Source organism: Coffea arabica, chromosome 10e (assembly GCF_036785885.1).
Source record: "Coffea arabica cultivar ET-39 chromosome 10e, Coffea Arabica ET-39 HiFi, whole genome shotgun sequence".
NCBI lineage: Eukaryota > Viridiplantae > Streptophyta > Magnoliopsida > Gentianales > Rubiaceae > Coffea > Coffea arabica.
The window spans coordinates 4,199,684-4,227,481 of NC_092328.1; the positions used below are offsets into that span (position 1 = coordinate 4,199,684).

The 27,798-nt window shown below is 36.5% G+C and overlaps 1 protein-coding gene and 1 long non-coding RNA gene across 2 annotated transcripts; one reads left to right on the forward strand and one right to left on the reverse strand.

Annotated features, from left to right (window-relative positions):
* Positions 1–212: 212 nt before the first annotated feature.
* LOC113712372 (uncharacterized) lies at positions 213–14,604 on the reverse strand. The gene is made up of 29 exons (XM_027235768.2): positions 14,184–14,604; positions 13,938–14,083; positions 13,152–13,228; positions 12,942–13,064; positions 12,500–12,602; positions 11,701–11,738; positions 11,265–11,363; positions 11,085–11,171; positions 10,838–10,987; positions 10,645–10,716; positions 9,729–9,847; positions 9,506–9,619; positions 9,355–9,400; positions 9,191–9,270; positions 7,564–7,579; positions 5,350–5,426; positions 4,564–4,709; positions 4,045–4,121; positions 3,820–3,942; positions 3,447–3,549; positions 2,809–2,846; positions 2,612–2,710; positions 2,444–2,530; positions 2,198–2,350; positions 2,018–2,089; positions 1,221–1,396; positions 957–1,070; positions 806–851; positions 213–684 (listed from the first exon to the last, which is right to left on the reverse strand). Exons 1-29 carry the CDS (start codon positions 14,360–14,362, stop codon positions 601–603), a joined length of 2,844 nt encoding a protein of 947 aa, XP_027091569.2. The 5' UTR covers positions 14,363–14,604; the 3' UTR covers positions 213–600.
* Positions 14,605–20,958: 6,354 nt separating this feature from the next.
* LOC140015419 (uncharacterized) lies at positions 20,959–23,974 on the forward strand. The gene is made up of 2 exons (XR_011822076.1): positions 20,959–23,027; positions 23,404–23,974. It is a non-coding gene; the product is annotated as an uncharacterized lncRNA (long non-coding RNA).
* The last annotated feature ends 3,824 nt before the right edge of the window (positions 23,975–27,798 follow it).

A 27,798-nucleotide genomic window follows, 5' to 3' on the forward strand; every position in this document is an offset into this window, starting at 1 on the left:
ACTATGTAAAAAAACTAAACTGCCCATGACTTCTAAACTTTTCAACTTTTCATGTGCAATTCAGCTGCCACCAGTGAGGATTTGAAAGTCCTTCTGGGCAACGTAAAATGCCGTAGTGACTCTTTTTGCGTCTTCTTCATCCACATGGTATCGAAGCAGGTTAGAAGTTGTCATATCAAATAATAATAATAATAATAATCAATAGGCGAGTGTAAACAATAAATATTTTTCCAAACTTTTTGCCCAACTAAAGAGAAGGCTTATGTGAATCCGTAAGTGGCGTACAAAAATCATTACTACGTATGTCTATTTGGATTATACGGATACACTTAATATATTTACTTTTAGGAAAAGAAAAGAGAAATGAAATCCAAGAACGCCCCGACCCGTTATCAAATTATCAACCCAAATAAAAGTGAGAAGCGCCTCGGACTGCTCGTCAGCTTCTCTTATTATTTTTAACAAAACAAAATATAAAATTCATTCAATTCAGAAGAGGACGACCACCATAGCCGTGGGTCTGACCATCATCGCAGAGTTGGAGTCGGACGACAGGAGATTTTATTAGTTTCGTTTCCTTTCCTCCACTGGGCGGGTCAATTATAAAGGTTCGTAGGATATCCACCTTTGGAACATGGCTCTGCACTCAACTGGCTTGTACTCTGGTGCCGTGTGCCCAGCTCCCTGTAGGCAGACGCAAGATTGAGCAAGAACTCGAGCATATGAAAGACCTCAAATCAAATGTAATATCCCCAGAGAATTTTTATTCTAGTTAAAAGGGATAAAGAGAGAGTCCATTTCTTGCCTTGACTGTCGCGAATGTCATCCGGTTGGCATAAGTTCTCGTATACCTACACAATCACAGGATATGTATTATAAAAGCCTCAAATTTAGGGTTTTGTTAAGAGCTTCACGTCGAGTTAAAAATGCAAAAGAAGCTAATTCTTGGAACCTACCCAGCAACTTGGCCTTCAACAAACCAAGGTCGCCATTCATCCACAATGCTGTAGTTTAGAGATCTTATCCAGTCTTGAGTTCCAAAATGCGGCAAAACCATGTCATGGTCACCACTGATTTACCACAAAAAAAAAAAGAAAAAGAAAAAGAATTTTCATGGCATATATAGTAGCAGTACTGCTCTGCTGGCTAACTTAACTTTTAAGGATTCACTTCTAAATATAGTCATGATTGAGTCTTCTGTGGAAATAAAATAGCTGTACCTGTAAACGAGTGACCTGTAGCCTAAGGTGCTGAGATTTGCATGATAAGGTACGCTGCTGTGGATTGTCGTTGTATAAAGCAAGTTGTCGTTGCATCGATGCCAATATCCAACATGCTTCTGCGTGCAGCGTACAAAAGTTTGTGATGCGATATCAGAGGAAATCTGGTTCATGGACTAGAAGGAACGGAATTGTATAAGAGCAATAATTTTAGGAGCCGAAGTTGTTTAATTTTTCCATTATAGCACCTGTTGCCCATTTCTTTTATTGCATCCTGCATTTACAGATTTTATTTCCTTGCCAAATTTCATCACATATTTTTGCAGCCTAGTTTACTTACTAATGGTTGGGAGTTTCACATCACCAGAAATTAGGAGCAATGAGACAGCAATCGGATTTATTCCACATGCTGTATCAATCTCCAACAGTGGATAGCTAATAATGTCATGCTCTTTTTTGGAAGATTCTTTTTTTGTTTTTGTTTCTTCTACTGAGATGCACTTTCACTCGTTCTTTCCTCTCTGCGTAAGAAAAATATGTCTTAACATGGATAAGCCAACATGGATATCTTTCATTATTAGGAAACTAGAGTGCTCCATTTGCCGTGAATTTATTTTCCTGTGATGTTGTAAATAACCACTAAACATTATTATGTCAAATTCTCACTCAAAACGGTAGCCCAGTAAGTAAAAGCTGCATCCGCATGCATAATGTCGTCAAGACTGAAGTGAAAAGGGAGAAGCATTAGCTTGAGTGAGCAAGCATACTGCATCTAAAGCTAAGGAAATTGAAAGTACCTTCGGGATGTCGAGGGCTTCCCGGACACTTTGGTCATTAGCCCAAATTTCAGCCAGCACAAATGCTTGTTCCTTCCAAAAAATGGGTAAATATGTTAAAATAATCGTAAGGATCCAGAAAACTAACTGGTGAATATGAAGCTATTGCTATCGGAGTTGTGGCAGATGACAAGATCTTACACGACATTTGAATGCAAGGAGTGGGTCATGTCCACTAAGTTCTTGGGATGTTTCATCCAGATCCCTTCTCTGAGCATAGGTTTTTTGAGGCTTTGGCGCTCGTAAACCACAATAATTTTCCAAAATGTTCGAAAATTTGATGCTCTCAACTAACTGCAGAGGTCCATAGTTGACATCTTATCTTGATATCGAATATTACAAGTATGTAGTAGTTGAAGACTCGTAAAAGGTAACAGTTGCTAGTACCTGATTAAAGTTCTGCATATCCTTCATACACAGAAAGTTTTCAGGATCTATAGTTATGTACATTCCTTTACAATTCCTGATCAAGGACTGTTTAAGAATGATGAATATTATGATCAACAGGAGGAGTACAAGAGAAAAGATGATCAAGGAAATCAAGAAATATGCCACCTCATGGAGGTCATCAGGGATAAGCCCCATTCCATGAGCAAATTGCACTCGATAGTTGTGATCCAATGGAGTTGCTCCTGGATTGCCAAGTAAGTATCCCTGAAAACCATTCCGATAAATTACTATGACACTGATTACGTTATCTTGTTGAATGCCATCATCACTCTATCAATGATTGGCATATGAATATTTGATACCTTAAGATCAATCAGTGGCTGATTTCCATTTTCATTCCCTGCAGTGCCAAGAAAACGAAGTGTTTGAACCGTCTAAAGCAACCACCTCCACTCATGAAAATGAGGTCTAAATTAACTCATGATACATATAGAGACTGGCTGCACCATGACATATCATATCAACAGAGATGATTTCCACAAAAGACTCCCTTCATATCTCATATTTAAAAGGCTGCAAAGATGCAATGTCTTGAGAGAACTTTTAGGGATTGACTTCCAAGTAGGAACATGACATTCGATCCTCTAGTAAATGCAGCTGATGTAATGTACACCATCAATAATCTAAATCTCCCTTACAATCTTTGAGCAGCATGACAAAAATTTCATCTCATGCTCGCAACATTTTTCATTTGTTATCCAGTTGAAAGTTTCTTTTACTGTAGAAAATTAGCAGAAGTTATTAAAAGGAGGAGGTAGACAAACCACTATGGCTTAGGCAAAAAGTATCATATTGCACAGTGGGAGAGAACTGACATAATAGTTGCAGTCAAGCAAGTATAAAACTGAAGCAAGTTATAAACCACTCGCAAAACCAGGGCCAAATTTTAGGTGATGTCGGTCTTTCAACTGATTAATATTGATCCGTCAAAAGTTCTTACCATCTGATATTAATTGTGCTATGATTGGAACAGGGAGACCTGAATACGAGTCTCCACCAATGTAGAAAGAATTTGACAAGTGCTCCGGGTGATCAATCAGAAACTGGAAATTAAATAGAACCAGTAGCATCAGAAATAAAATATATTATGCAGGCAATTTCAATATCATAAGCATTCTTTCCACCTTGATGGTATGCAATCCCACATGTTTTATAATTATTGAGTTGTGAATCCAAGTTGGAACCCGAATTACAAAGTGATGGAAGATTTCTTTAAAAATATTTGCATCATTTGTTTTGGGAGACCATAACCTTACGAATTCCTTATAATGGTGGATGTTGTACCAGAAGAATTGACAGTAAAAGAGGCTCACCTTCCTAAGAAACTGGTAAGCTTGATCGCTTGCTTGCAAAGTAGTAGATTCAAGAGCCTCTGGATTTCTTGCGTAGGAAAATCCAGTACCTACTGGCCAGTCCAAAAAAATTATGCTTGCCACCTAAACATGAAATCCGCCAATGTCAATGTCATGATTTATACAAAGTTATGCTACTATTATACATATATGTATCTGATTTCCTTTCAAGGAAACACATCAAACCTCTGTCCAGGAATAAGGTTTCAAGACCAATCTGGGTAAACTGCCACTGTACTCCACTGCCTCGAAAGTAAATGGTCCTGTCAATTTTTTGGTAGGTAATTAGCATGTAGTAGTAATTTAAATGACTGAGAAAAATACCCCCATACTGATTCTGAAGTTGAAGACATAATGCAACATACAGAAAATGAAATTTACAATGATGTTATCTCATCGAGTTTTAATTCCTATTATGATGAACAGCGTACAGTGTAACCATCTGAATAAGGAAAAGCTGAGATGTGGACAGCCATGACAGGTTGCTGGAGTTATTCTGAAGAATGGCAAAAGAGTTTTTATATTCACGTCATTTTTGAATGTGGAAAAGGCAGTTTGGAAGCCAATCATGAATGGTTGAAGGGAGCATTATGAATTAAACATTCTGATTATACAAAAGCAAATTATCAGTTGCAAGACATACATAAACTCCAATACTGAACTTCCCTACATACACAAATTCACTCTCAGTTAAAGATTGTATACCTATTTCATAGACGAGACCGGAAATTGAACTGCAACCAGGGCCTCCGGTCATCCAAAGGACCAGAGGGTCCATTTCTGGATTTGATTGGGACTTAATGAAGTAGTAGAAGAGCTGCACATCCTCTGATTCGTCCACACCTATGTACCTGAGCTTTAAAAATTCACCCTGTTAGTTTGATCAAGTAAATTATGCGCTGATCCTACAAACTTCGAAAAAAAAACGGCAAGGGATAAGGTGAGGGAAGGAGTAAGATTCAAACTCTCATCTTTAAACTGCAAAGAAAGGCTAACATAACTACTGCTAATTAGGCTCCATCATGTGATAGAACAATCGTAAAGTTCCAGGATTTATAATGATCAACCATTCCAGATAGGAACTAACAAAAATATTCTAAAACTATAAAAAGATATGTAAAGTTCAATCTAACAACTTGATGTAAGCATTCTCACACATTAGTAACATATCTTGAGTTCAGACATATCTCTACCCCTCAATATTTAGAGACTAAAAAGTCGCATGATTGGAGTTTCGGAAGTTAGAAGTCGTACTCAGTTTAGCTTAATTAATTGTTAGTGTATATTTCACTGTATTTTAGTTCATTATAATGATATTGAATTCTAATCTGTTTGTATTGATGCTCACAAGTAGCCAAAGTATATATATATATATATATCATCCAATTATCACAGAGCCATCATAGATTAGCAATGAGCAGGGTATACAGAAGGAGCTACAAAAAAGAAGAAAAAAAGATCTATCATTACAAGTAACACGTACGCACTGACCCTGTTTCCAGATGAAAAGGCAGTTTTCCATCAAAACCCGGAAGAAACTCGAGTTCAGAACCGGCCCATACTTGAAGCTTCGAGTTTGAGTTGAAACAAACTTGCAATACAAGCGAAAGCAGCAGCAATATGAAATCAACAAACTCTCCCTTCCACTTCCGTTTCGGTTCCGCCATTTTTGCTTGTCAATTACATTTGCAGTGCGGCTTACGGGCACAAATATCTATCCGGGCTTCCGGGCTTCAGCCGACAATCATTGATTCAGACATACTGCAGAGTTAGGATGCAGACAGGTGTCAGTTCACACGACGAAGTACATTTTTTGTCATCGTCTCGGGCCCTCGTAACTTTTTTTTCTTCTTTCGGCGGCCGCGTTGAAAAGGTGATTGCAGAAACCACACCCGAGGTTTCTTTGAGTAGCACTCACCTCCCCTATGGTTTACAAAATAGCACTGACCTCCTTAGAAACTAATTGTGGCCTGTTGCTGTCAAAAGAGTATGTGAATTTACCTAGCAACCCCCAATTATTTGTAGTTATGTGATGAAGGAATTTTACAAGGGATAATTGCAGAAACTTCCCCTCAGATTTCTTTGAGTAGCACTCACCTCCCCTATGATTTACAAAATAACACTGACCTCTCCTAGGAACTAACTGGGCCCTATTGTTGTCAAAAGAGTGTGTGAATTAACCTAGCTATCCCCAATTATTTGTGGTTATCTGATGAACGAATTTTACAAAAGAATGATTGTTGCTTGTGAACGAATTAAGGGAGTAAATAAGCTAATTAATTACTAATTAAACAAATTGAGTAACTAGTTGTTTAGTATTACCCTTTAAAAAGTGTTTAGTAACTTAAACAAATTGTTTAGTATTACCCTTTAAAAAATGTGGACGAATCCAAGTTTGGAAGAAGTGTAACCAATGGACCTAACTGGGGGACAAAGTGTTCAATCCGTCGGCCGGTTACTGATCATAGGAAAATCCACTGAGTAACCAATATTCTGGTCCTAAACCATTGGACAAATCTAATGGATCAATCCGAGCTAACCATAGAATGGATTGTAAGTGGTTGATGAAATCAGTGGAGAAAATGCAGAATCTGTTATGTGTCGGACTTCATTGTTTTAATTTTAAACAATTTTTGTATTTTAAGTTATTTTCTACTTTCTAGTGTCTGTTTGGATCTTGTAAGTCTACTAAGGCATATCTAATCTATGCAGCATGTTAATTGAGTCTTGTTAAAGTTTAGAAAATTGTATCCAGTAAAGTTGTCAAATCCAATTAGGAAACTTGCATTGTTTCTATCTTGGATTAGATTTTTGTGTCTTGTAAGGCTCTAAATAAGTCTAACCTGTAACGCTTTTAGAAATTAGACGAATATGAGAATTAAAGTTTGAGAGTTTCATCTCTTTCTTGTTTCTTTATCAACCCCCTTGATACAAAGTGAGTCGTGTCTCCTTTGTTCAAATTTTGACTTATCAATTCAAGACCCCATTGAATTGTGGCGCTTTTCTACCCTTCTAAATAATCTCGAGCTGTCCTTGATTGTATTAGAATCTATCTTTTATATCCATAACCTGATCAAGATATATCATTCCGCTGTTTGATCGACTTGGTTTTTCAAGACAGGTTTTTATTGGGTCGAATTTGCATCAAACACTTCACCTCCAACTACCAAATTAAAGTCAAGGAAACCAGCTGTGTTTTGAGTAGTGGATTGCTAAACCAGATCTCATTTATAAGCTGGTGCAAATTCAGACCTCATTTAGCCATTTAACTAGCCATTACTTTCACATGATACTTAAACTGCTGCAGGTGCATTAGAAATGGTTTGCACTTATACCTTCTGAAGTTTATTGATCCTTAATAACTTTTGTCTTTCCTCTGCTAATACTATTAGGCAAGCCAGATGAAGGGCAAATCTGGCATAAATTTCTCATCTCAATCTTTAATGGGACTCTTTCTAGCTTGAACCGAATTTGCAACAGATTCTTTAAGTTCAGGGGTGGTCAATGCAATTTCTTGAACCAGAGGGGAGGTGAGTGCAATTTTCCCTTGAATATAACATGAGAATAAATGTGTCTTTTTGCATTTAAGTGCTAAACTAGATATAGATTATATGCACTAACTAGTTAAAGCATCCATTTGACGCTGGCTTAAAAATTTTTGTCTTAACAGTCCATCTCCAAATTTTGTTTTTTGTGATAAAGGACTGTCATGAAGTATGAACTTGAGCTTTAAATTACAACAAATATTTCTACTCCAATTAATCTGATATATATAGCGACTAAATATGTGTGATGTGTCAGATAGACGAAATTTCATAGCCGTGAGGACTGAGGAGAAGCCTGTTTACAAATGGTTGCTTATCTACACAACGTTAGGTTTAGAATAGATTATTGCAAAAATTTTCGATTTTCTCCACAATTAGAACTCGTATTTCCTGTTTAATGACATTTTGATGGGCTATAGGGAAGTATGTGAGAGCTTGGCTGGCAATCCTTGTGCCAATGACAAATATTCAAATTCAAAATGAAGTTAAAGTTGCTTTTTTCCCCCCTTCTTATTTGATAAATGAGGTACGTAGAAGTTATTGTTCCTAACTATTGCTAAACATGACTTTTAATGGCTTTTTCACAACAAACTATTCTTTAACCTTTGTGTTTATATTTTAAATCTTACCACGGAAACGGAAAAAGATGAGAGCTTTTTCACAGACAAATGCTTTAATTTTTTTGGTATTATTATTATTTAAAGGAGATTCTAAGTCCTGCAAAGGGGAAGAATCTGTTGTCATCGGATTAAGGTCCTTAATAAATTATGTATTGGGGATCAATTATTATTTGTTGATAATATATAATATATAATCATTTTTTATGATAAAATAATATACTTTTGTGATACCATCTCTTATGATAGGTAATATATTTATGGCCATTGGCCAATGACATAATGCTGTCGCTCCCAACTTACGGACCTTGTTTCAAGTTCATTATATACCCAGTCCATCTTTAAAAACTTTTTCTTTTTAGTAAGTGGGAGGTTTTAAATTTAAGATTTCCTATTTACAATTTCTCTCACTTTACTATCCAATCCAACCCTCTCGCCGTCCCCTCCTCCCCCACTCCATCCTAGGATTTATTATAGGATAACTCTTTTTTTTTTTTTTAATGTCAATTGATAACATCTACCTGACACCTTGCTAATCTATATTAGGAAGAGAGTCACCGGAACCAAGGGTGGTGCTACTACACACACTGTAAATTTAACTGCAACAGTATTGGTTCTGAATCTTCTGAATTGCATCGTATGCATTGTTTTGTCTGATGGCCGAATCACCTAAGTCGAGTTGGGTTTTACTAAAGTATATATACACGCATTACATTTTTCTTGTCTACCTATAAAAATAGACATGTATTGTACGCAAGATGGTGGACTAAAAAGAGAGCAGCTCAAAGAAAGCCCGGTGGCTCATTCTATGCGGGGTTGACTAGATAAAAATGTGACAACCATCAGTGGACAGTCTATCCAAGCTAGAACTAAGACGTTGTGGTCAAAGGCCCTTGAAATAAGTTAAGATTTCTAAAAGATAAAAAGTATGCACTCTCCAAAAAACAAGTAATAAGAAAAAAAAAATTTTATTTTGATGTATTCCACAGCATGGCTAAGACATTTTTCACCAATATTAGGTAAATTAAGTACTTCTTGTTGGACAAGTATCTGTAAGCAATCTTACACACAAAAAAAAGTACATATTGGTCGCCTATACACGATTAAAAGTACAGGACATTTGAGGGATGGATAAGATGTGTGAAAATTCACCAATTGATTACACCCTACAGAGGTTCATGAGATATCCACCTTTTGAACATGGCCTTGCATTCTGCTGGTCTGTACTCTGGAGCCGTGTGGCCTCCTCCCTGCAATCAGCGGTGCAAGTTAGACCTCAATCATGATTCAGGTCATACCACTAATCAGCAAATTAACAGGAGCAAGTCTCTTGCCTTCACTGTGGCAAATGTCATCCGGTTGGCATAACTCCTCGTATAACTATCACATTTACAAGGATAGATATTTCATGTTAATCACTTTAACTTTAAAAGGGCTAATGTCTAAACTTCATTTAGAAAAAAAAAAAAAAGTTTTGCAACCAACCCTGCAACTTGCCCTTCAACCACCCATTGTCGCCAGTCATCAATGATAGGGTAGTTTAGAGACCTAATCCAAGCTTGAGTTGCAAAGAATGGAACAACGAAGTCATGGTCACCACTGAATCACAAAATTGATACTCTCAGGAAAAGGTTGAATTGCTAATTCAGTTCTGTCAATAGACTAATGAGCTTGTTTGTTTAGTAGGCGTGGACCAAAGTTACTCAACCTGTACATCAGTGATCTATAACCTTTACTGCTGAGGTTTGCATGATACGGTACACAGTCCTGAACAGTTGTGGTGTAAGGCAAACCATAGTTGCATCGTCGCCAATACCCAATGCTTTCCTGCAAATAGTCACAGCCTTTAAACAACTACACTGACATGTATGCTTGAACAAAAGGACAATGATGCATTTGCATAATCATTACTATGATTTAAAATGGAACACGCTCCGTGTTTGATACTCTGCATTCGACCAGCATTACCAAATCCAGCTGCAAAGTTAAATTTCTAAATTTAACCAAATTTAGGAAGTTCTCACTGGGAGAGCTCAGAAGCCGTGATTTTAGGTTGTACATATCGTATGAATCTGTTGTCCCTGCTCCCTTAACATTGAATGGGATTTGGGCAGAAATCCCACTAACCAACATTTTTCCTGATGCCAGCTAACTACATTTGGAATAATAAATGCTAGTTCTCTTACTTCTCCCAGTATTTCATGGAACAAATCCAAAGTGTTAGTTATATCTAAAGATAGCCACTTTCAACAAGGCAGAAAAAGGAGATGCACCACTAGCATTTGGTAGGTATCTTTTGAAACCAATATATAAACCTATTGCCCCTACTCCCTCAACTTCGAGTGCAATTTGGGCAGGAATCCTACTGAACAACATCTTCCCTGATAGCAGCCAAATACACCTGGAAGGCTGGAACAATAGATGCTCGTTCTCTTACTTTTCCCAACAGGTCATGGAAGTTAAAACAAATCCTAAGTGTTAACTACATCTATCAATGGCCACTTTCAACAAGAGAGCAAAAGGAGAAGCACCACTAGCATTCAACCTTTCCCATAGAGTAACTGAGAGCAGAATGTCTACGTTTTCTGTTAGTTAGGATGTAATTCTCAAGAAGCATTATGTACCTTGTGAATCTGCAAAGCCTCATGGACATTATCATCATTTGCCCATGCGTAGGATAGCTTGTAACCGTCAGCCTAATAATGTAGGCAGAACAATGAATATGTTATAGTTGATTGAATTATATGAACTATCAGGCTCCACAGAAGTAAAATAAACCACTGATTTAGCTTCTTATAATCTTGAGTAAGGTCTTACGCGACACCTAAATGCAAGAAATCTCTCAAATCTGTTCAGCCCCAGGAACGTTTTATCAAGAGATCCTTCTAAGAAGAGATTTCGTGGATTTGGTGCCCAAAAATCACACGTTGGTTCCAAAATATTTGCAACTTGTATATTGTCAAGTAACTGCAAAATAAGTGCAGGATTGGTTTCAATAAAATAAATATACAGAAACGACAAAGGGGAAGTAGAGAAAAGGTATCCAAAAGGAAAAAATACCGGCCTTATTAAAAACCTGCAAATCCTGTGAGCATGGAAAGTTGCTGGGATCTATGTCTTGGTACTTACCTTTACAATTCCTCTTCAGGGACTGTTCAAGACAATCATAGACTCATAAGCTACTTAACATCCAAAATGAAAACACCATAGGAGAAACAATGAGGGAAATTAATCAAAATGCTACCTCGTATAGTTCATCAGAAATTAGTCCCATCCCATGAGCAAACGGCACTCTATAGTTGTCATCAGTTGGAGTTGTTACTGGGTTGCCAATTAGGTATCCCTGGAGATATTTGAGGCCCACATTAGAAACTTTCAGAAGAATACTTTGATCAGACATGGAAATTGTGTTCCCATGCCACATTAGAGAAATTAGGTAAAAAGCACAAACAGCAAAATTGAAGCTTTTTTGTGGTCTCCTTATCTTTTAAGGCAAGGAAATACGGCAGTGTTTTTGAAACTAGCAAATCCAAACATGGACTCATTTAGTCAATTGGTTTGACAGGATGAAACTTGCTTAACGGATGACCTTCCAATCTAAAAGTGCTATTTAAAGGACCAAGGCATGATAAAATTCTAGATATTTAAAGCTAAAGTGATAAAGATAATAAAATTAGGACCTTAAGATCAATTGATGGCTCAATTCCATTTTCATTCCCTGCATTATCAAAAAAACAAAAGCATGAGAACATTCCAATGCTAGTGCCTCTACTAATAAAATTTTATGACTCACGCTAAAAGGAGAAAAGGAAACTGACAGCACCATCAGAATGCAATGTCAAATTGTAAACAGAAAGAATTAGAATCTGATATTATTGGTTTTCCAAGTGTCATGAATGAGCAACAGGTTGAGTTAGTCCACATCCCATAAAGACTCCCTTGGAATACCTAAAATGGGGTATAGCTGGATACATATGGGAAACATATGGAAACTGGTTCCAAGTACAACAGTTGTGCTCAATATTTTTTCGACATTTATGCGCTGATAGCAAGTTCCTCACTCAGAGGAAGCAAACTGGATTTAATCTTGCACCAACAACTAATTCTTTGTCACTCCCTTCAAAGATCTGCTTTTCCAATTGATGCAGTCTGTTGTCTACTTATTTGACCATTGTATCATAAATAATCAAACAGGAGAAGCCAGATAACGTGTTAAAAGCTCAGAACGTGTGCAAACAATACGAAAGCAAATTCTCCACAGTAGCAGTTGAAAGAGATTGCCAATTGGTATGAGCAGATTTTTTTCCCAGGAATGCAAGAAGATTACTGATACAGGAAAAAGCACAATATCTCACAATCCATGATGGTAATACACATTATAATGCATATCAGACCAAAGAGGCAAGAATTCTTTTACATGCCTGGGATCAACTGATTTTGGCCGCACAATTTGTGAAAATAACCTCTTAAAATTCTTACCCTCGGATATTAATTCGGTAATGATTGGAACAATAAGACCCGAAAAGGAGTCTCCACCAACATAGAAAGGATTCGAGATGAACTCTGGATGATCAATCAGGAACTGCCAAAATGCATTGAAGGATGATAAACTGATTACTGAATCATGGAAACATTAGGGTCAAAATGTTTCAATTCAATTGTTGTCACATATATGATTGTATGGTGAAATCCAGCATTAGCTATATTAAAAAAGCTACATTCAAATTCCAGACAGCAAACAACACACAACACTAATGCCTGTTGGCCACAAGAGAAACAAAGAAAAAAAACACAAAAGATTGTTTTTTTTTTCTCTTTTTTGGGAACAGGGGATGTTGGGGTTTGCTTAGATAATACAAAGTAGAAAATTTAGTCTGAAATGATCCTCACATAATTATGGACGTGGAGTCAAGAGGTTTACCTTCCTGAGAAACTCGAGTGCTTGATTACATGCTTGCAGAGTATTAGATTGTAGAGCATCTGGAGTTCTTGCATAGGAGAATCCAGTACCGACTGGGAAATCAAGAAAAATAAAGCTTGCCACCTAAAAGTTTATTGTCACTTCCAAGTATAATTCAGTTTCCATGACAATGCATAAGGTGAAAAGTTCTATGATTCAGAAGACACTTACCTCAGTCCATGAGTTGGTATTCAGAATTAATCTGGGTAAGCTACCATTGTACTCAACTTCCTCGAACTTTATGGGTCCTGAAGAGGTTGACTGTTAACAGTTGTCTCAGTGTCCTCTGAGCAACTTTTTGGCGGATACTTAAGGAGGAAAATTGAAAAAGAAATTATAAAAAAAAATTATACTTAAGTATGAATTTTTCTTCTTTTTTTTTTTTTCTCCCCCTTTTGGAGGTTTGGGACAAAACTGTCTAAACAATTTGGTAAAATTATTACTTTTCTTGCAGCGCTAATTTTCGTTTTCCCTATTATGCCAAAAAATTGATGTGCCCAAAAAAAAAAAAACCACAAGTTACTTATTTGATTTGGGGAGCGGTATATAATCATATTATTCATATTATCTGTTCATGTATATTGACATAATTTACTTATATAAAATGTAAAGTTAGTTTTGTAAAAGTAGCTTAATTTAGTATTAAAAATTAACATCAAAGTCATCTATTTTATATTGCTGAGTTCTTAACCTTTCTTTCTTTCTTTCTTTTTTTTTTTTTTTTTTTGTAAAAACTCCAACATGCCAGTCTTGCCTTCACTATATATTTTTTTAATATTTATCATGCCAAAAATTCAGACAAGTTGTAGTTAATATTTGGAAGGAAAGTCAAAAGAAAACCAAGAGCGTCACTGCATTCTCTACTATTGAAATTATTGCTTTGACTAACTAGATTGCCACACCAACCAATGTTTTGCAGAGCTGAAACAATGCCTTCAACAAGATGTGAGCTTTTACCAAATTCATACAGCAGTGCAGTCAATGTAGAGCAGCCAGGGCCTCCAGTTAGCCAAAGCACCAGAGGGTCTACCTCAGGGTTTGATTCTGACTTAACAAAGTAGTAGAACAGCTGCACATCCTCTGATTCACCCACTCCTATATACCTGATCACGCATTAATTCAATCGTCACCAGCTTGTCTGATCAAGAAAATTCAGAAACTATGAACCACATACATGTTTCTATGATCAGTATCAGTACTTACCCAGTCTCAAGTTCGAAAGGAAGCGGTCCCTCAAATCCTGGAAGAAACTTCACTGCTGAACCCGCAACAGCAAACTTGGAACAACCTTGTAATAACATCAGAATAAAGAACAAGCGGAAGTAAAGAGGCTGATGGAAGAACATGAAAAACGGCCTTCCTTTCCATTTCTGTTCTGACATCTTTTGCTGTCAGAACACAAGAAAACTGATATCTACTCGTGCAGCAGTGAGTGAGGATGAAGGTGCATAAATGTCTTGGCCATGGTGATCCACTCGTAGGAAACTAACAAGCAAAAATGAAATTGAGGGATGGATGTTGGGGACAGTGCAGGGACCAAGATAGGTTCATTTGGAAAATATTAGTATACTGACGAGCATTTTTTATATGTAAAAATTAGCTCTTTTCTATGATTTTGGTCAATAAGACTGGTCGTTTATTTTACTCGTTTGGACAATAAATTGGCTGGGAGGTATTTTTTTCATGGACAATTAATTACGATAACATGTCCTGATATGCATGATCTCCTAGTGTAGGTCGGACTATTATTGGTTTGTTAACCTCTTATGTATGACTAATTTCAAAAATCACCCGTAAAGTTAGGCGGATTTGATAAAGCGGTTATTTGGCACATTTTATACTGTTATTTTATCCTAATTTTGGCTACTTACTGTGCTAAGTATTGAGCTTTAACTCATATTTCCTATTTATATGAATTATAGATGATTGGCGTTAAAAGTAATTTCTTGAGACAAATTTCCAGAAGACCCTTCATCTCAAGGCGTGCCCATCCTAGAAAAAGTAGATGTTACCGAAAAGCTGGATCCGCGAGACCAACAGTAGGTGACCTAATTAAGAAATCCGATCTACGTGGACCAGAGGCGTGAGATCAGAGCCCTGGGACAAAAAGCCTTACTCGTAATGCTTTTCTCCTGCGGTGGCTATAAAGGAATAGAAAAGCAGATCCAGGATTCATCACTACTTTTAGCTTTTAGTTCATTTTTTGCAAGATCTGTCAGACGCTTTTTCCCCTTTTCTTTCTTCGCTTCGGTAGCAATTAGCATAAGTCAGACGGCTAGTTTCCTTTTTGACTTTTACGCTTGTTCTGGACAATTTCGATTAGCTTTTTTCTTTGTAATTGCGGCTCCAAAACGAAGATGGAGTCAGGGCCTTCTAGGTTGTTTCTTCAATTAATTCACTTTCCCCAATTTTTCTGCAATTAATTGAATGGTTTCAATTAAATCACGCGAGATGGATACGATGAGGAGCGGCTAATTTTCTCCTCCTCCCAAAGGTTGACGCGAGGGCGCGGTCCATAATATCTGTGAGATCTAATCGAATCTTCATTATTTCTTCCAATTTATTGCTATTCGTGCGTTTCCTGAATTAATTGTTTATGAGTATTTTATTAATTGAATATCAACGGTCGGGTATTTGATTTAATTTAATAGCCTACTGTCACATTAACTAAATTGAATACGTAATTGTTCGTTTGGTTGATACCTAATGGCGACCACCATAATTGCTTTATGTTGGGGAAACGCAGGATCTAATTTAAATAAACCCTCTTAGCGTGTTTATTGATTGGGATTGGGTTCTTCTAGTTTTAATGCAATTGGGTAATTAAATTCCTACGGTCGTACCTAGAGTTGTTATCTGGTTAGAGAAATAATCAACGGTCGTACCTTGACTGTCGAAAAGGCAAGGAAGAACTGGTTGTCAGAGCTTGTTGATAACTATAACCAACCTAGTGATGAATGGATGAAATATCTTTGCATCGATGATCATTTAATTGGACCGTACCTAAGCAGTTGATCTTTTGGGTAGAACTTGTATTAATTGTTATTTTTGGTAAATTGTGTTTTGTGAGTTAGTTTTGAATTTTGTTTGTTTTATTTCATTTTTGTTTGCCTCCCATTGAAAACCCCCCCTCAATTTCGTTCTACTAATTTGGAAAGAAATAATTTCCTACCCGCTCCCTGTGGAATAGGCCCTACTTGCCATTGTACGCAAAATTAATATTTTTATAAACAAATCTGGTATATCGGATCCAGCAAACTCTTCGAAAACAGGGTGAATCAAGTAACCCATTGCACACCTAGGGTCCCTGTTCCAGTACTTGAATTTGTTCTATAATTAATTGTGGTGGTAATTAGGACTTTTTAGTAATTATTATTGTACAGGTTCGGCACCTGTCAATTTTTGGCACCGTTGCCGGGGAACTGGCGTGTGGATTATTTGTTTCTTTTCAAATTCAGCTTTTATTTTATTCTATTCTATTTTTCTTGGTATTTTTGCTAGTTTATGCTCCGTTCTTTTCGTACATGTGAATTGGTATACGATCTTGAGGTTGAGAAGGTAGGGTGTAGGCGGAGGCAAGAGACCAAGAGACGAAAATAAAGACACTTATTTATTACAAACGAGTCAGTAGAAGACGAAGTAAGCATGACCAACACCCAAACATTAAAGGAGCTGGCTGCCCCGGAGCTGACTCACCAGCCCTTATGCATCACATTCCCCACTTTGGCTGAGAATACTGCTTTCGAAAGTCGGGGCTGATTCACCTCTTACCTTCTTTCCATAGTCTCTCTGGCGAAGAATCCCACAAGCACGTTAAGGAGTTCGAGGTGGTTTGCTCTAGTATGAAACCTCCTGGGGCCACTGAAGAGCAAATTAGACTGAGAACCTTTCCGTTCTCTCTCAAGGATGCAGCTAAAGATTGGTTGTACTACCTACCAGCAGGTAGTATTATCACATGGGTACAGTTGAAAAGAAATTTTTGAAAAAATTCTTCCCTGCATTCCGGGCTGCGAGTTTGAGAAAGGAATCTGCAGCATTAAACAGTATCCCGGGGAGTTCTTGTATAAATATTGGGAACGGTTTAACAAGTTGTGCACTAGATGCCCGCAGCATCAAATTAGTGAACAACTGTTAATCCAATATTTCTATGAAGGACTCCAATCAACTGATAGGAGTATCATTGACGCTGCGAGTGGGGGACCACTGGCAAACAAAACACCGAAAGAAGCGTGGGAGCTTATCGAAACCATGGCAGAGAACTCTCAATAATTTGGCTTCCGTGAGAGAAACCCTACCCGTAAAGTCAACGAGATAGAGACTTCATCCATACAGGAACAACTGTTAGAGTTGACGTTTGTTGTTAGGCAATTAGCCATAAGAGACACGCCGCGAGCGAAAGTATGTGAAATTTGCACGAGTATGGACCATTGCACAGACACGTGCTCCATTCTGCACGAGGACAGGGCGGAACAGGTAAACATGGCCGAAGGCGTGCCCGCGTCTCGCAGACAGTATGACCCGTACTCCAATACGTACAACCCGGACTGGAGGGACCATCCCAATCTCAGTTATGGAAACAGGCAACAAAATCTATTCCCGAATCGTCCACCAGGATTCCACCAACCATGGCAAATAAAATCTCAACCCTCATCCTCTAATTCAGGAAGCTCCCTGGAGGATATTGTTAAAAACCTGGCCACGACTACTACCCAGTTTCAACAGGAAATCAAATTCTTGACCGCGAATACCGCTCAGCTCCAGCAGGATACCAAAGCGGGCATGAAGGACCAAGATGCTCGGATAAACCAACTGGCAACTGCCATCAACCGCTTGGAGTCCCACGTTTATGGAAAATTGCCATCGCAACTCGAGGTAAATCCTAGGAATGTAAGTGCCATGACACTGAGGAGTGGCAAGGAACTAGAAGGGCCTAAAGTAGAAAATCCAAAAAGCAAAAGTGAGGAGGAGATAGAAAAGGAGATTGAAGAGGAAGGGCGCATTCGCGAAGAGCCTAAGGAAACATCTATTCCTTCGATCCCTATTAAATCTAATCTAGTTCCTTTTCCTTGCAGTTGGAAAAGACAAATAGGGCAGAAAAGGAAAAAGAAATCCTGAATGTGTTTCGCAAAGTTCACGTAAACATCCCCCTATTGGACGCGATCAAACAGGTACCCAAGTACACAAAATTCTTGAAAGACTTGTGCGTTAACAAAAGAAAGTTAAGAGGTAATGAAAGAGTAATGGTAGGAGAAAATGTATCAATTGTACTTCAAAGGAAACTCCCACCCAAATGCGGAGATCTATGTATGTTTACTATCCCCTGTAAGATTGGTCATTCTAGTATCAAAAATGCCATGATAGATTTAGGAGTTTCTATTAATGTGATGCCTAAGTCAATCTATAATTCCCTAAATTTAGGACCTTTAAAAGAAACGGGGATAATAATTCAATTGGCTGATCGTACATGTGCTTATCCGGATGAGATAGTTGAGGATGTTTTAGTGCAAGTAGATGGATTAATTTTTCCTGTTGATTTTTATGTGCTTTACATGGATGATAGAAGTGCCCCAAATCCATCACCCATTATATTAGGAAAACCATTTTTGAGTACTGCTCAGACTAAAATTGATGTTAGTAAGGGTACTCTCACGATGGAATTTGATAGAGAAATAGTCCACTTTAATATTTTTGATATAATGAAACATCCTGTTAACTCTCATTCTGTGTTTGCTATGTATACCACTAATTTCTCTGTGCAAGAATTTTCTAAGTTTGTTTATAGGGATAAATTCAAGGTTGCTGCGAACAAGTCCTATAGGATGAAAGCAATTCATGAGATAAAAATAGAGAGAAAATTTAGGAAAAAAGTTGCACTCAATGGTCATGTGGATCCCGGAGGAGGGCCACCAATTATAAGGAAAATTCAATTACATCCAGACTAAAAAGTGGTGCTATGTCTAGCCAAAAACATTAAAGAAAGGCGCTGCTTGGGAGGCAAGCCAAGGTTTCTTTTGTTTTAGTTTTCTTATATTTTTGAAGTTTTTGTTAAGTGTTAGTGTCATTTAGTGGGTTGTTATTTTGTGACAGGAAGTTGGCAATTAGACATGCCTACGCTAGGTCGTCACACCTAAGGAATGGAGTTTTGGAATTGACAGTCAAACGACTATAACTTCTAAGGCGTGCCCACGCCTTCCAATCCTTCCGAAAACGAAAGTCAAAAAGAAAAAAAAAAATTTTCCTAGCCCCACTTTTCTACTTTTTTTTTTATCCTGTCTTGTCTAATCCCTTTTCACTTTGTTTTAGCTTCAGTCTTCTTCTTCTTGTTGGTGTTGCGTCCATCACCGCCACCACACCACCTTGTGCACGCAGCCGTCTCACCTCCTCCGCCTTAGTGTCTCACTTTCCCTCTCCGGTGATTAGGAAAGTTTCTTTTCTTTTCTCCTTATACTTCATTTATTTTTTCAACATTGAGAACAATGTAGATTTTAGGTGTGGGGAAGTAGTTTCTATTATTTCTTTTTGCTTTGTTACTCTATCAAAAAAACAAAAAAAAAACAAAAAAAATGAAAAAAATGAAAACATTGTAGTTAGTCGGCTTTTTGTTTATTTCTATGCTTGTTAATACTGGAGCATGTTGCTGTGATGAATGACACAATCAAGGTGCGTGGATATGTGGGTAAATATATTAGTTATGCATTTTGTTTTCCCTTTGCAGTGTTGTTGAGTGTTTAATACGCTGGACTTAACCCATTCTTGAAACTTTTGGGAGCTTTTGAGCCATGCATGAGCACATTATTCTTGTTTGCTCTATTTTTGTTTGATTGAGTGGGTATCACACATGGTATCAGCATTCTAGAATTTGCTATTTTACACTTGTCGAAACCACATTTTGTTGAACGGGATGCATTTGAAATGATAAGGGCATTTAGGATTTGACCTTCTTTAACTTTCTACAAACCATACCTTCATCTCGTTTCCTAATAGTAAATCAACTTGAGCTTTTATCCTTTACTTTTGCTTGTTAGCCGTGTTTGATAATCCATGACCTTTTTAGACTTTTTTGTTCAACCTTGTGTCATTAAGGGATGTCTGAAATTCATTACTTGTGTAAGACAAATAAATCTATGGGCGCAAGTGTTGTCAAAAAGATGTTGTATGGTGCTGTTTCTGTACATCTGAGATCGAAAAAAAAGTCAAGAAAAAAAAAGAGGGAGAAATCGGCAAAAAGCTGGTGAGCAGAAGACTCTGTCTTCCAGGGCCTGCCCACGCCTTGCTAGACGTCCTCTCCAAAAAAAAGATAAAAAAAAGAGGAGCGAGTTTCGACACTTGCACAATGAAAACAGCAAATGGAAACGCCCTACTTGAGAAATTGCCCCGATAAAGCATTGTGGTTATGTAGTGGATATTGGACATTCTCTTGACACATTATACCCTATTTTTACCTTCTTATCCCGCCTTTCACCTGAACCCCATTACAACCCTACTAAAGTCCCTTTGATTTATGCATTTAGTTCACTTTTGAGTGGTGGAGATGTGATAAATGTGCAAACCTATAGTAATGGCATTCCATGATGTTGATATGAGCGTTCCCAGTATTCATGTATTTTCTTTGAGTTACAACCTGTCCGGTGTGTTCTAATTTTGGTGATATTGTCAGGGATCTGAAATGCTTGTGTTAGTATAGACTATTTCATGACCTCTACTCTCTTGGTTGTACTTCTGAGTTCCGAAATGTTTGAGGGCAAGCATTGTCTAGGTGTGGGGGGATTTGATAAAGCGGTTATTTGACACATTTTGCACTGTTATTTTGTCCTAATTTTGGCTACTTACTGTGCTAAGTATTGAGGTTTAACTCATATTTCATATTTGTATGAATTATAGATGATTGGTGTTAAAAGTAATCCCTTGAGACAAATTTCCAGAAGACCCTTCATCTCAAGGCGTGCCCACGCTAGAAAAGATAGATGTTACCAAAAAATCGGATCCGCGAGACCAACAGCAGGTGACCCAATTAAGAAATCCGGTCTACGTGGACCAGAGACGTGAGATCAGAGCCCTAGGACAAAAAGCCTTGCTCCTAATGCTTTTCTCCTGCAGCGGCTATAAAGGAATAGAAAAGCAGATCCAGGATTCATCACTACTTTTAGCTTTTAGTTCATTTTTTTGCAAGATCTGTCGGACGCTTTTTCCCCTTTTCTTTCTTCGCTTCGGTAGCAATTAGCATAAGTCAGACGGCTAGTTTCCTTTTTGACTTTTACGCTTGCTCTGGACAATTTCGATTAGCCTTTTTCTTTGTAATTGCGGCTCCAAAACGAAGGTGGAGTCAGGGCCTTCTAGGTTGTTTCTTCAATTAATTCACCTTCCCCAATTCTTCGGCAATTAATTGAATGGTTTCAATTAAATCACGCGGGATGGATACAATGAAGAGCGGCTAATTTTCTCCTCCACCCAAAGGTTGATGCGAGGGCGCGGTCCATAATATCTGTGAGATCTAATCGAATCTTCATTATTTCTTCCAATTTATTGCTATTCGTACGTTTCTTGAATTAATTGTTTATGGGTATTTTATTAATTGAATATCAACGGTCGGGTATTTGATTTAATTTAATAGCCTACTGTCACATTAACTAAATTGAATACGTAATTGTTTGTTTGGTTGATACCTAGTGGCGACCACTATAATTGGCTTTATGTTGGGGAAACGCAGGATCTAATTTAAATAAACCCTCTTAGCGTGTTTATTGATTGGGGTTGGGTTCTTCTAGTTTTAATGCAATTGAATAATTAAATTCCTACGATCGTACTTAGGGTTGTTATCTGGTTAGAGAAACAGTCAACGGTCGTACCTTGACTGTCGAAAAGGTAAGGAAGAACTGATTGTCAGAACTTGTTGATAGCTATAACCAACCTAGTGATGAATGGATGAAATATCTTTGCATCGATGATCATTTAATTGGACCGTGCCTGAGCAGTTGATCTTTTGGGTAGAACTTGTATTAATTGTTATTTTTGGTAAATTGTGCTTTGTGAGTTAGTTTTGAATTTTGTTTGTTTTATTTCATTTTTGTTTGCCTCCCATTGAAACCTCCCCCCCCCAATTTCGTTCTACTAATTTGGAAAGAAATAATTTCCTACCCGCTCCCTGTGGAATAGGCCCTACTTGCCATTGTACGCAAAATTAATATTTTTATAGACAAATCTGTTATATCGGATCCAACAAACTCTTCGGGAATATGGTGAATCAAGTAACCCATTGCACACCTAGGGTCCCTGCTCCAGTACTTGAATTTGTTCTATAATTAATTGTGATGGTAATTAAGACTTTTTAGTAATTATTATTATACAGGTTCGGCACCTGTCAGGAATTCGGTGTCTATAACACGTAATAATTATATGGTGTTTCTTCAACTTCAGGTAAGTGTTGTTCAAGTCAAGAAATAGATAACTAGAGAAAGGAAAAAAAAAAAGAATTTTTAGAAATAGATTAAAAACCAATTATCTTTGTCTGTAGTCAATATTTTGATCAGATTCTATCCAATCTAAAGGACATGTTAAGGTCTCAGGTATTGATCACACGGCATACATTAAAACCTGTTTATATCTGAATTTTAATCATAATTTATGACCGGGTCCAACAAGCAGCTGCTCTATCCAACCTTCTCTTGAACTCACAAGTGCTTAAACGACCTGCTTGGCAGTTGATTATGTAAATTGCATGAGACGAAGTTCCTATTTTCAAGCCGTAGACTTCAATACAAGCAATATTTGGCTGAATGGAGCAGAGTATTAATCAACGCATATATCATCTGCTCATTTATCCTGAAAGTTCTTTAGGCAGATGCAAGTAAGGCTGCCTAAATCTATTGTTTATTCATTTTTCTATGCAGCGACTGCCGGGGCTTGCACAGGTTGGAACGCCAACCCAGCGCTACCTTATGTCCTGGTGACTCGATCGTGCAGTCGTGCTTCAACTATGTTTTATTCTTATGCAAAGTCCCATAGTACAAAGCTTTGCTCGAAGTTTATTGGCCCACCAAAAATTCAGAGGTCAGTGATTTAGTGGGATGTTGCCACTCCAGTCTACCATCTGTTCCTTTACTCAAAAAGACCGGGGACAAATACAGATTAAGTAAAATTTTGCCTACAGAAAACGTTTCCTTTCTATTTTTTAAGTTTCCAGGAGATATGGTCGAAGAATAGTACTGTAGCAAGTCGTAAATCATGCAATCAAGGATCAAAACTTCTTACTTTTCTTTTGCACTTTTACGGTGACAAATTTCTGGTGAAGCTCCAAAATCATAAAGGGAAGTACTAGGGCCTGTTTCTGGAATTTCCAGGAGATGGGCCAAACTTTGTTCAACGGTACCTAAGCGCCAATCTCACTCAATTTAAACCAGTTACCACGTTGGTTTTTAACTTGCAGGAGTCTGGAAAACTGAGAAGGACTGTTTTCAAAGTCACAGAAAATCACCTTCACAGGCTTACTATGTGGTGGACTGATCAAATAGTAAGGGCCAATGCCATTTTCAAAAACGGGGTGGGGAAGGGCTGTCGACAGTGCAATGCAGTGGCTAAGGAGTTCACCGATCTCATAAGCGAGCCCAGAAGATGAAGAGCAGCCAGGACCTCCACTTAACCGAAGCACAAGCAGGTCCATAGGATCAGACCCTGACTTGACGCGGTAGCAGATTAGGTGCACATCTTCTGATTCATCCACTCTTGTACACCTGGTAACATCACACAAGGAATCCAGTTTTTTTTTTTTTTTTTTTTTTTTTTTTTTTTAGAACTTTGATCAACCTTAGTACCCTGAAACCAGCCATAGCAAGTTTGAACATACCTGTGAAAGAAGTGCTAGAACTAGAAGCAAAAACAGGTTCCAGAAGAAAGAATCCCTAAAGTGCACATGTTTTCCCGTCTCTTATCTTAACATGGAATTCCTACTCCCAACTCTATGGATGCCTCGTGCTCTTGCATTTGAGCATTGATTGTTATGGTTGTTTTTCTTTGTATTTCTTTTACCCACTTGTAACTGTTTGTGGGGTTAACTTTCCGCTCCCTTTAGAATTTATTATAGTTTTACATGAGTTCATTTTATAAGAGTTCTATATTCAAGTATCTTTTACCCAGATTCTCCTCCGTTTTTTGGTCAGCCTCTTGTGGCTAATCTTTGAAACGCATGGGTTTGCTAAAGTTGGCTGAATTTGTCATCTATGACACATCGTAATTAGATGGTTTGTGATAATTGCTATCAATTTTTGAAGTTCAGGAATCTATATCACATAATATGGCATTTGGTAAAACTGTAAAGTCTTGGGTCCTAAAATCTGACCATTTATTTATACTAGTACTAGGTCATGTGCTTTGCCCTTGATTGTAATATTTTAAAATATATTGTTCGTTGGATACTAAAAATTTTTTATGAAATTTTGATCATCAACATCATAATATAGTATTTTTTATGTTATTTAGTTTTTTAAGCTAGTTACTTTTAAAAATTTTATTAAATGAAAAGAGATAGAAAACATTTCAACGTAGTTGACATGTTCCTTAGGATTGAAGTTGGAATCATGAACCAAATGCTTTTTGATTTAGGACTTGAACTCTAACATATCAAATATTGATAATATTATGTTTTACCAAAATTATTGTATATTCATGATTCTATTGCATATAAACCACAATCATCACAATTTTTTATAAACAATGAATATAATTAAGTTAGAAAAATAAACATACATGTAATTTGAATTCTTTGTATTATGTTAATTCTATTTTTGTCAATAATGGAGTATAAATGATCCATCACTTAAAGTTTTTTTGGCTTGTACTTCCTGACAATTAAAATTTTATAGATAGAGATAGTTGGAGTTTTTCTATTTTTCTTTTTTTATTCATGTTTTTAGCACAATCAAATGCAAAACAAAAGCAAACAGTCTACTTTTTTCATATGAGCACAATATTTTTGGTTTTAGTATTAGTTTTTTTTTATGATCATGGAATTGGAATGAGAATTGTGGCTAATTAACAACTTTAATACTAATTTTTTGTATATTACAGTGTTTTATTTTTTAATTGGCAACTTTTAATCCATAACCACTATCATTATTATTAATTATTAAAATGCACTAAATCTGTCTAATTATGATTGTCACTCTAAATGAAATTTACTTAATTTTAAATATTTTCATTTCATAACAACTTCCATTATTCACTAATATTGCAATACAATAAATATATGTAATCATTAGAAAAATAAGGGTATTTTGCACATCACCGAAAATAATTTGGATATCATTCTTCATTTTAAAATTACTCTTATTATAATTCTTATTTTATCATTGGAGATGGCTTCTGACTTGATGGATGGATTTGGTTTGCTTAAACCAATACAAATGAAGCATAACTATATTATTGTCAACAAAATGTTTATCTTCTTCTAGATATCAATGATTTAGATGTTGTTTTTAGTATTATTTGAATTGTATTCTAACTTTTTAATTCATCGGCTATTTACTATATGTCGTTTTATAAAGAGTGTTCAATTTTTTTTTTCAGTTTTTCTTGTTTTGATCGGTTACTATTAATGATAATAGTGGTTCGTATGACGCTATTTTGGATTTCTTTTTTCCAGTTTAATATTGCTATTTTAGTTATAAAGGTATCATCATTTTTTGTATATTGAAATTCCATTGGGTGCAACACGAAAAATTCTTTATATTGGTAAAAACTGCATAATTTTAAAATTTACTAGTGATATTTGTATGAATATATATATATATATATAAATATATATATGGATAAGGTTTCTCTTCTCCTTGTATGTTGCTCCATTTTCTAGAGAGCATCTATTTTTTGAAATTGATTTTTTTTATAATTAAGAAATTTTGATACGTATAATAATTGGGGATGGAGTCCAATGGTAGGTAAATAGTTTTTAGTGAGCAATTTTTAATTATAATTATCAATACTATTAAGATGTAATCAATTGGAATGTTTTATTTCTTTTAATTAGTACCACATTCAAATGCAATAATTCTAATTAAAAAACACAAGAGTAATTTTGGGATAACAAATATTAAGATAAAAAAGTACTTACATTTGCACTTTCTAATACCAAAATTCATATTTTTATATCCTATATATATATATATATATATATATCTATATATAATAGAGTTGTAATTTGTCTGTTGGGTGGTTTACATCTGACATTTTAAGGGCAATTTGGGGATTGTATAAGTATCATACAAGTAATCTATCTTAGAATACAAGCAAGCCATACTTATTGGAGTATGAGTTTACTAAAATGCCCTTTGTGAGATGATGATTACATTCGCAAATGTTACTTATGTGTTATTAGTGATAGTTTCATTCTTTTAACAACCTACTGAGTACAATGGTAAGACAGAAAGGAAGTAGGGTGAATTAGGATAAAGCCATCCCATTGAATTGAATGTGTTTAAGACATTATTAATGGGCTAAAGTAAAAGGACCATTTGAAGACTACCTGTGAATTGTAACCGCAGGCAGTTTTGTGCTCTTCATCGTTAAAGTTCAAGAAACATTAATTGAGTTCTTTCAACATAACACACTCATTTGAACCAGTAATTGCAGCATGTTGAAGAGTTCATCAAAGTGTGGGAGATTAACAATCATTTGAACTCAACATTACAACTGTAACCGAAGACCCCCTATCTTCTCCACCATTTGGAGATTAGTTTCTGAACTAAGTGGCAGTAACGGTAGTCGTTAATATATAAAATTGTGGGTTTAGATGTTTCTCTTTCACACCATCAGAGTCAAATTTGCAAAGGTATGCTCATTTTCACTCGTGTTTCTCACTTTGTGAACTGTATAGCTTTGTTTGCACAATAAAATTCCTGAATTAGCTTTTGTCATAACTATTGCAATTGGGTGAAGTATAGGCAAATTTTCTTGTTAGATTGCATTTTGTTCCTCAAGGTACAAGGTAATTGTGTATTTCTACTTACTGCGTGTCATCTATTGTTTATATGTGATTACAATTTTATTGCATTGATTACAATTATGTTGCGTCATTAATAAGTGTGTGAATGATTGATCCAATTTTAAAATTACATTACAGGTGATGCAATTTTTTAATCAATAGTTAAGTGCATGAGTCGGTGTGTCTGGATTGAAATTGCTATTTGAATAGACAAGTCTATATTCATATATTATGTTATTTTCTTACTAAATTTAGTTGAACTCATGAAACATAAATCTTCAGAAGTAACCACAAAACCAAGCTCCGACCACAATTACAAAAATTCAAAACTCTGCAGAAAGCGCTTAGTCACCAACCAAGGAATACTGTAGCTAGAGAAGCAAAAATCTAATCGTGTCCTTTCTCATTCCTGTATCACCTACTCTTCAATAGAAAGGATTGCGAGACTGCTATCTCAGCTATTTACCTACTTATATCTCAGGACTACTACTTTGTCTATCTATCTATGTGAATAATATGAGATTGAATAGTAGAACCATTCAGCATCAACACTCAATCTAAACTACAACCATGTCTATTATCCATTAACTATGGTTGCGTAAACTTCTATAATTTTCTCAACTGATTTTCTACTATAATAGTATGCAATGCTTTATCCACACATGGCATGACATTTTTGGCTACCATAATAGTATGTCTTGCTTAAGGTGAAAACAAATTGTCCAACATTACCAAATTATTTAACAACACCACAGGTATAAACTCCCATGCTTTGCATGGGCCTTCTCCCTAGTAGTAATGATAATGATAGTGATAAAGGACAAAGCAGCAGCTCTATACCAACCTTCT

Coding starts and splice junctions, on each gene's coding strand:
- LOC113712372 (XM_027235768.2), bottom strand. CDS start 14,362: ATGTCAGAACAGAAATGGAAAGGAAGGCCGTTTTTCATGTTCTTCCAT. Junction 9,401..9,505: donor GTTGAAGGGCAAGTTGCAGG/GTTGGTTGCAAA, acceptor TAAATGTGATAG/TTATACGAGGAGTTATGCCA. Junction 2,531..2,611: donor TCCCTGATGACCTCCATGAG/GTGGCATATTTC, acceptor ATTCTTAAACAG/TCCTTGATCAGGAATTGTAA.